This window comes from Elephantulus edwardii, unplaced genomic scaffold (assembly GCF_000299155.1).
Source record: "Elephantulus edwardii isolate Elephantulus edwardi_28Jun2011 unplaced genomic scaffold, EleEdw1.0 scaffold00037, whole genome shotgun sequence".
In the NCBI taxonomy this organism is placed as follows: domain Eukaryota; kingdom Metazoa; phylum Chordata; class Mammalia; order Macroscelidea; family Macroscelididae; genus Elephantulus; species Elephantulus edwardii.
In genome coordinates this window covers 13,988,576-13,998,683 of record NW_006399787.1, presented here as the reverse complement: position 1 = coordinate 13,998,683, position 10,108 = coordinate 13,988,576, and the positions used below count along the sequence as shown (strand labels likewise).

At 41.2% G+C, this 10,108-nt stretch overlaps 1 protein-coding gene across 2 annotated transcripts in view; it reads left to right on the top strand.

Moving 5' to 3' along the window:
* The window catches only part of RGS6 (regulator of G-protein signaling 6), a 745,464-nt gene that overhangs the window by 621,648 nt on the left and 113,708 nt on the right, over window positions 1-10,108 (top strand). For both annotated transcript variants that reach the window (XM_006884721.1, XM_006884720.1), the window contains exons 3-4: window positions 3,241-3,291; window positions 9,927-10,033. In XM_006884721.1, the coding sequence (XP_006884783.1) occupies window positions 3,241-3,291; window positions 9,927-10,033 (158 nt within the window). The remainder of the gene's footprint in view (window positions 1-3,240; window positions 3,292-9,926; window positions 10,034-10,108) is intronic.

Here is a 10,108-nt window from a genome sequence, read left to right as displayed (position 1 = left end):
TGGAATTTCTATGTCTATCTTTTTGAGGAACTCCAAACTGCCTCCCAGAGAGCTTATACCATTTTACAATCTCACCAACAATGTATAAGAGTTCTTGCCACATCCTCTCCAATATTATTACTTGAAACCCTGCTAAACTTTGCAACTTCTACTGGTGTTACCAGAAATCTTTATAGAGGCATTACTCAAATCACAGCCTCCATTTCAACATGGCCATCTTTCTGCTGTGGTTCGTCTCTTGTTTATAAGGCCACACTCATATTAGTTTAAGGTCCGCTTTAATCCAGTAAGATCACTTTTTAATTGATAACTTCTTCAAAGACCCTTTTACTAAACAAGGTGGCATTCACATTTACCAGGAGTTAGGATTTCAGAATATATTTGTGGGGGATAAAAGTAAGCCTGTAGCAGAGAAAGTCTAGAGATGATACTCATATTTCTACTCTGAGAAATCAGGAGTTATTTTAGCTAAAGCAGGCTGGCAAGGCTCTGGTGGCCCAGTGGTAAGAAGCTCTGCTGCAATCCTAGAAGCACGCAGTGCAGGTACACCAGCTGCTCTACAAGAGAAGGATGGGCAGTCTCCTCTCGGGCGATGTATTGCCTCTGAAAACTCACCAGAGCATCAGCTACGAATTGTTTCCAACTCAAGGGTACATGACAACAGGTACTAGAGTTAGGGCTTATACTTTGTAGAGTCCATGTTCCAATTATTAATGGATGCTTGCAGCTGTCTTTGTCAAGTTTGTTTGGGGTTTGGTTTTTTTCCCCCCATTTTGAGTCATGCCACATCAGCAAATGAATGTCCCCAAAGCTTCACTCTATCCACACGATCTTGAGGAAGTAGCTCATCCACAATCATGCTTTGAGTGTCTTTAAATCAGAGTGGATAGTGTTCCACTGCTATCCGTAAAATTTTCCCTGGACGATGTGTGTGTGTGTGTCTGTGTGTGTGTGTTGTCAGATATCTCTTCCTATTCTTTTTTTATTCTTCTGACATCTTCTCGTGATAGAGTATCTACTGGTGTTTGAAATGCCTGTGGCATAGTTTCCATCACCACTAAGATAGCAGGGGTTAGTGGGCAGGAAAGGGGTGAAGGACTAGGAAAGATTTAGTGGGGACTTGAAAAGACAGGGTGATAATGGGCATAGATCAATAGTAAGTAATTATATAAAATATCACACACATATGTATAGCATATATATGTATAAAACATGTTATATGTGTGTGTATATACATATATATAATACATAAAACACAATGTACATGAATGAAACCCAATGTATATGAATAACTATATGCAACTAATGGGGGCTGAGAAACCTTACCATTATAAAGTATAATTTAAGATAGGGATCTTGTACTTAATAAAATACAAATGTTGGATCAATAAAAATGTTAAACTTAAAAAATAAAGAAAATATGTGTTCCATTGAGCAAATCAGCTGTCTTGGACCTCTTTAAAGTGCTAAAGAGCCAGAATGTCAGTTTAAAAGTCCAAGGTGTGCTTGACCCAAGCCATGGTATTTCGGATGATTCCCGTACATCTGAAAACTGGATCAGAAATATGGATGACAGAAGAGAAGAAGAATCAATGCCTTTGAATTGCATCATTGGAGAAGAGTACTGACTAGGCCATGGACGGCCAAAATCTTTCCTGCAGGAAGTGCAACCCAAGTGCTCCTTTGAGGTCAAGGACGGTGAAATTTCATCTCACATACTTTGGCTCATTGTCAGGAGGTGCCAGCCCTTAGGGGGGATCATCATGCTGAGTAACATAGAGGGTCAGATAAAAAGAGGAAGAGCCCTGGTGAGATGGGCTGACCCGGTGACTGCAGCAATGGGCTTTCACCTTGCAGCTATTGAGAGGATAACACTGGATAGGGCAAGTTTTAGATTTGTTCGTAGTGTCTCTAAGAGTGATAGTTGACAGCACCTAATACCATGTTTCTGTGAAAGTTGGACGAAGAATAAAGAACTTTGAAGAAGAATGAAATATCTTTGAATGGTGGTGTTGGCAAAGAATAAGAATAAGAGAATAGACTTTCAGAACACGTCACATGCTCCGGACGTGATCAGGAGGCACCAGATTCTGGACACACACTTAATGCTTAGTAAAACAGAAAGTCAGCGAGAAAGAAGACGACCTTCAGCGAGGTGGATTGACATGTTGGTAGCAAGAATGAGCTCCAGCATAGTGGTGATTGTAAAAATGGCACTGTAACAGTCAGGGTTTCCATGTGTTTTACATAGGGTCCCTATGAGTAAGAAGAAATTCAGCAACACCTAATATTAACTGTATAGTAAAATGCTGATTTCTCAATCATGTCAGAATTCAACGTGAATGTTACTGTTCCTGGTTGTTGAGTAACTCAGCTGCCTTCAACTTTGTGTCTCTGTCCTCCATTGTTATTGTTGTTGATATTGTTATTGAAATCCTCTACATTCAATCAGCAGATGGGTAAGAAAGGATGTGGAAGCATGAGGAGGTCATGCGAACATTCTGTATGGTCCAGGCCTAAAAGGAACATATGTTCTTTCCATCTACTTCTACTAGTGAAACTCAATCCATTTCTGAGCATAAAGGAACCTGGAAATGTAACCTAGCAGTGGCCTAACTGGCAGAAGCAGAAGTTTTAGTGGAAGCATACAAGTTTCTGCCACAGATGCAGAGACACTTTCATTTAGGATGGGTCCATGGCAGGGGAAATTTAGATTTTTCTCACAGGACCCTCTAAGGTAATTTTTGTTGATCAAACTTTGTCAGGAAAGCAGGGAGCTTAAGGGTCTACCTTCCTCAGGACTAACCTGGTAGCCAAGCCTGATGAGCCTTCCCTGAGCCTTTCTGGATACTCTCAGGAAGCACCCTGTTAATACATCTAGGAGACCCAAATGAAACACTTGGAAATGTTTCTATAAGGACTGTAACCAAGAAAACCCTACAGATCCATTCTACTCTGTCATGTTCTTTTTCTTTGAGTAGAAATTACCTACACAGCTTCCAAGTACAATAACAGAAGTGTGAATAGAAAATTAGCTGTATGTATGTTGAGGAAGGCATGGACAGTAACTCTGGAGGTATACCAATGAATGGAAAAGGTTGGTTAGAACTGAAAAATGTCAACATTATCCCACTCTGTACGGTGTACTAATTGGAATTGAGTCTCTTAAGTAGATTCGTTTCTTCTCTTACATGTTAAACACCCATGAGGTCTCCCATTGAAATTCCTTTCTCATTGCAGGTACTGACATTGTGCAGTGGCTGATGAAGAACCTGTCCATTGAGGACCCAGGTGTGTGACCTTTGACTTGGCCCTTCTCATGCATGGTAGCAGTAAACCAATACCAAACCTACTGCCATAAAGTCAATTCCAACTCATAGCATCCCTTGATTGATTGCCCATGCAGTAAATCTTGAGACTGGCTGTTTTTCTCCTGGGGATCAGTTGATGGATTCAAACCACTGACCTTTAGATTTGCAGTTCAGCACATAATACTCTACACCACCAGTGTCCTTATGGTATTGGATGATCATCAAATTCCACACTGGTCTCTCTTACCCTCCTAAACCCAAGTTTATAAATGTGAACTCCAAGTTGTGGAACCACTCTACTTATGAATAAATTTAATTGATTTTCCCCATTGAGTATCTAACTTTAAATTTAAATCACCCTTTGAAGAAATGAGCAACTGCTTAGAATGCCAAAGAGCCCAATACAATAACATGTGAAATGAAATGAATTCTCCTTAGCCATAGCAAATTAAAGATAAGTTGTGGTACTTTCACCAAACAGCCTCCTACAACCAGCTATTATAATTATACTGCCTGTTCCACAATTAAGATGTTTAATTATTTGCTAAGACTCCTTCTGTTTTCTGCTTCTGCAAGAGGTAAAGGAATGAGTCTTTTTCTACTTTAATTGTGCATTTCAATTAGGAAAACCTTACCCAAAAAACCAAGAAGATTCTGTCCAATAAAATATTTCCCTGATCTGTCCTCCTACCAGAAAATAAATAGCAACATTTCTTTTCACAGCATAATTAGTAAATTGGGGTTAGGGGATTGTGCAAAAAAATGAGAAGTCTAGGTAAGTAAAGCTTTTTCTTTATGAACTGAGGAGGACCTGAAATGTTTGCTGCAGAAGGTCAAGGGCTGCAGCCTTCAATATGGATTAAGGCTCAACATCAAGAAGACAAAGATTCTCACCACTTGACCAACTGGCAGCACCATGATAGAAAAAGTAGAGTCCAAGGCTGTTAACAATTTCAGCTTACTTAGGTCCACAATCAATACTTTTGGCACCAGCAGTCAAGAAATCAAAAGACTCACTACATTGGGGAAGTCTGATGTCAAGGATCATTCCAAAGTGCTAAATAGCAATGGTGTCAGTCTAGAGAGTAAGGTGCACCTGATCCAGGCCATGGTCTTCACAATTACTTACTATGCATCAGAGAGCTGAATAAATGCTAAGGATGACAGAAGAAGGATCAATGTCTTTGAGTTGTGGTGCTGGAGAAGAGTATTGAACGTACCAAGGAACGCCAAGAGAACAAAAAGATCTGTCTTGGAGAGGATAAAAACAAGTTTCTCCTTGGAGGCTAGGATTGTGATGCTCTGTTTCACATACATTGGGCACATGGTCAGGAGGGACCAGTCCTTAGCGAAGGACTTTATGCTTGGAAGGATGGAGGTACAGTGCAGGAGAGGAAGACCTTGGATGAGATGGATTGACATGGTAACTGGGGCAGTGAGGTTACATGTGCTGGAGTCAGTAAGACTGGCTTAGGCTTGGGCAGGAGGGTTCAGAGCTTTTGTACATAAAGTCACTATGAGTCATGGGCAACTCAATAATAACACGTAATAACAATGACAGCAAATCTTATTCACCATGTTTTTAGCTGATCATTTTCTGAGATTATCATATGTACCCCTTGTTTTATTTAGTTGAGTAGTCTTGATAACTGAAGGTCATATTTATGGTGGCATAATGGATTACATATTGAGTTGCTAAACAAGAGACCTGTGGTTCAAATCCACCAGCCACTATTTGGGAGAAAGATATGACAGTCTGCTCCCATTAAGATTTATAGCCCCCATCAAGAGGAACTCAATGGAGGCTCACAACAGCAAATGGGAGAGACTCAACAGCATTGGGTGGGTAAATGTGCTTTTCAGATCTTATGGGACATGGGGTGATAAGGCCTTTCTGCCCCAAATTAAGTGATTCCCAACTGCTATGCCTGCTAAAAGTGTGTGACCTTCAGCTGTGATTCTAGACAGAAGTTACTGTGCTGGGCATACATGCATTTTCATTGATACTCTTAGTCTCTACTCTTGACTATGACATATTATCCCTTACATGTTCCAGTTACTCCACTGTGTTTTCAAGTTGCCATCTAGCTGATTCCTACTGCTGGAAGCCCTGTGTGTCAGAGTTTGTGTGCTCCATTGATGTTTCAGGGGCTGACTTTTCAGAATAAGAACACCAGGCCTTTCTATTGAGGTGCCCATGATTGGACTCAAACCTCCAGACTTTTAACCTAAAGTTTAACAGTCAGTGAGATAGTTGGCCCTTTGTACTACCAAGAGATGTGTCAATCTTAAGCATCTTTGAACCACATACTTTGGGCATGTTGTTGGGAGGAGTTAGTTCCTATAAAATAACATCATGCTTAGGAAGGTCAGCAAAAGACAGGGAGACCTTCAATGAGATGGATTGACATAGTAACTGCAGCAGTGGCCTCAGGTATGTTAGATAATGAAGATTGCACAAGGTAGGGCACGGTTCAGATTCACTGTTCACAGGGTCATATTCAACTCAATGGCACATAACACAAAACATACTCTCAGTCTATAGTTTTCTGTTAAATAATATATTTTATGGCCATGTCTGGTATATATAAAACTCTAAAACTCTAACTCACTCTAACAAGGAGCTTTGATCCAAACTGGTTTCCAAGGCTGTAGGAAATCATCCACCTTTTTTTGAGGAGGCATTAGTCGGCTCAAACTGCTGGAGGAGCACAACCTTTGAGAGAGAGGCCTAGTGGCAAGAAGCTGTGCTGCCATCCTGAAGCTGCTTGGTTCAAGGACACCAGCTGCTCCATGGCAGAAGGATGGGCAATCTCCTTCCATGCAATTAAGTGCCTCTGAAAACGCACTGAAGGATCAGCAATGAGTCAGTTATGATTCTACAGTACACAGCAACAACAAGGCTAGAGCTGCCCTTCTGTTAAACACAGTAACAAGACACTCTGAGTGCCAGAAAAGCAGGTCATAAACACAAGCACCTGTTCACCACAAGATTGGTAAAAAGATTTAATTCTAGAATAAATTCAAGCCTCAAGTTGCAATACTTAAGGATGCATTGGGCAGAATATTGAATGATCCAGAAAGTATTAAAAAAAGATGGAAAGAGTATACAGAGTCATTGTACCAAAAGGAGTTGGCAGACACAGAAGCATTTCATGAAACAACATATGAGCAAGAGTCTGTGGTGATGAAACAGGAAGTTCAAGCTGCTCTGAAAGAATTGGCACAAAACAAGGCCCTAGGAATTAATGGCATACCAAATGATATATTTCAACAGATGCTGCCCTACATATGCTCACCAAGTTGTGCCAAAATCTGGAGGACAACCACCTGGTCAACTTTGTTCCCATTCCAAAGAAAAGTGATCCACAGAGTGTGGAAATTCTTGAACAATATAATTAATATCACATGCAAGCAAGATTCTGCTGAAGGTTATCCAAAAATGACTGGAATAGCACATAAACAGAGGACTGCTAGAAGTGCAGGCTGGGTTTAGAAAACACTGGTACTAGGGATATTGTCGCTAATGTTAGACGGATCTTGGCTGAAAGTGGGGAGTACCAGAGGAATGTCTGTGTTTCACTAGCCATGCAAAAGCCTTTGACTGTGTGGATCACAACAAACTGTGGCTGACTCTGAAAAGAATGGGAATCCCAGAACATTTGATTGTGCTTATGCAAAACCTATACTTGGACCAGGAGGCTGTCATTAGAACAGAGCAAGGGAACACTACATGGTTCAAAATTGGAAAGGGTGTACACCAGGGGTATATCTTCTCCATAGCTTTTCAACCTATATGTAGAATAGATTATCTGGGAGGCTGGGCTCTATGAGGAGAAACGTGGCTTTAAGTTGGGAGGAAGACTCATCAACAATCTGCATTATGTAGATGACACAACCTTGCTTGCTGAAACTGAGGAGGACCTAAAGTGCTTGCTGCAGAAGATCAAAGACTGCAGCCTTCAGTATGGATTGAAGCCTTCAATATGGATTGAAGCTGAATATCAAGAAAATAAAGATTCTCATCACTGGGCCTATTGGCAGCATCAGGATGGATGGTGAAGAGATTGAGATTATAAGCAGCTTTAGTTTGCTTGGCTCCCCAATCAACAGTCTTGGCACCAACAGCCAGGAAATTAAATATGTATTATGTTGGGAAAGTCTGCTGTCAGAGACCTCCTCAAAGTACTAAAGAGCAATGATGTCAGTCTGGAGACTAAGGCACACCTGATATAGGCCATGGTCTTTGCAATCACTTGCTATGCATCAGAAAGCTGAACAATGACTAAGGATGATTGGACAATGACTAGGGATGATAGAAGGTAAATTGATGCCTTTGAGCTGTGGTGCTGGAGAAGAGTATTGACTGTAGACAGCTAAGAGAACAAACAGGCTCATCCTGTTTTGGTGAAACCAGGCTGTGCTTTGGAAGCAAGGATTCTGAAGCTTCGCCTGACATACTTAGGACATTTTGCCAGGAGGGACCAGTCCTTGGAGAGGGACATCATGCTTGGGAGGGTGGAGGAACAGCACAGGAGAGGAGGCCCTTGATGAGATGGATTGATCCAGTGACTGGGGTAATGGGGGGAGATGTATCAGAGACAATAAGACTGGCAAAATATAGAGCAGGGGTTAGGGTTGTTGTACATAGGGTCACTATGAGTCACAAGTAGCTTGACTGCACATAACAACAACAGTCAAGCTCTTAATTCACAGGGGGGAAACTGTAAATTCCAGGGGATAGAACTCTCTACATGCAGACTGGTCTTCTGACTGTCCAGTTGTTTAAAACTGGGCTGAATAAATCTACTAGGGTCATTTTGTTTTTTCAAGATGACAGTTTCTTTTCGTTAAGATGCTAAAGTAAGGAACTCCTTTCCTTGAGGTGGTCTCCTCTTTCCTGAGGGCACTGGCTTCTTTGCCACTCTAAAATAATCACTGTGTTTCTGACATGTATTCATTATTATTACAAGTCCCTAGGTGGCTCATCTTTTGCCCTCAGAGCCACTGGTAGATTCGAACCACCAGAGAAGTAAGGCCTTTTGGTTAGTTGCACAACACACTAGGGACTACACCATGATGGGTGCTAACTACCTATATGAATCTATTATGGCCAGTGCTAAAGTAATAGGATAGTAATTGAGTTGTGGTGCTGGAAAAGAGACTTGAGCTTACCATGGACCGCCAAGAGAACAAACAGGTGTGGCCTAAAGAGGGTGAAACCAAGTTTCTCCTTGGAGGCAAGAATTTTAAAGCTCTGTCTCACATACTTAGGGCACATGGCCAGGAGAAACCAGTCTTTGGAGAAGGACATCATAATTGGAAGGATGGAGGGACAGTGCAGGAGAAGAAAATCCTGGATGAAATGGATTGACATGGTAATTAGGGTAATAGGGTTAGGTGTGTCAGAGACAGTGAGACTGGTTCAGGATAGAACAGGTTTCAGAGCTGTTGTACATAATAGGGTCAGTATAAGTCACAGGTATCTCAATGACACACAACAACAAAGTAGTATGTGAACAAGTTTATTTTAGCAAAAATAGAACACATTTTTATCAGGTTGACCTCTCTCTGCTACTGCTTACTCTACTTCCTTCCCTCAAATTTTCTGAGAAACTGAAGTTTTATTCTATGTCCATATAGAATCTTCATAGCTGGTTGGATTGTAATATTAAGAAATGTAACTAACATAACAACAACAACAACACTAATCTAACAAATTTACAGGAGGTAAAGCTGCCATCATAAACTACCATAATAACGACAGATGAAATGGTAAATATGTCAGAGCTTCTAGCTCGTATTCCGTATTTACCATATGTCAGACTTTACCTAACCCTTTATACAGTTAAGAACAGGTTCAGAGCTGCTGTACATACACTATACATCGCAGACAACTCAGCGCCACAGAACAACTTACAATATTGGTTTTGTTTTGTTTTATTTAAGCCTCTTGTTTAGAGTCAGCAAGACCTCAGGAATGGTCTGTGTATTTAAAGTTGGTTGTTATTATATTTTGGAGGAACATTCTTCTAAGTGGTACAGCACTCTTCTGTCAAGATGCTGTATTGAGATAACCTGGGGTTGCTATGATGCTGAACATTGTGCCATTGGGATGTCAAATGCCATAACAATTGTCCATGGTTGACAGTGTTTGGTGGTGTTCCCAGTTTAAGAAAGGTTTGGAAGCAGGAGTGGCACCCCTTCCTAAATAATATGCCTCTGGAAACTCTCAGAACCTTGATAAGTGACAATACTTATAGAAAGGCTTCAGGCCTTTTGTTCATAGGGTCCCTATGAAACATGTTTGACTTGACAGCAAGCAACACCACCACCACCACCAAAACTCATGCTCTTAGTCATTAAAATGAGACTTTCTCTAGTATGTTTTGAGTTTAAAACCATACTAGAAAAAAGCTGGGATCCATAGAAGCCACAGCTTCGCCCTTCCCAGCCCTTGGTGACCTGCCCTCTCCAGTACAGTCTTAGACAGTTATCTGAGGTGATGATGGCTGATCACTGGTTACCTTTCTGTTCTCCCCAACTGCACTTGAGCAAAGTAACTCAGGGTTTCAGCAGCTTCCTAATTATTTATTCTATCTCCTGCCCCTGCAGTTGAGGCAATACACCTGGGGAGCCTGATAGCTGCCCAGGGATACGTCTTTCCCATCTCAGACCACGTTCTCACCATGAAGGATGATGGCACCTTTTATCGTTTCCAGGTAAGCCTGCCCAGTTCAGTTCCTCCTATAGGACCTTATCCTCTGAGATTGAAACTATCTTTTAAAAGAGAAAAA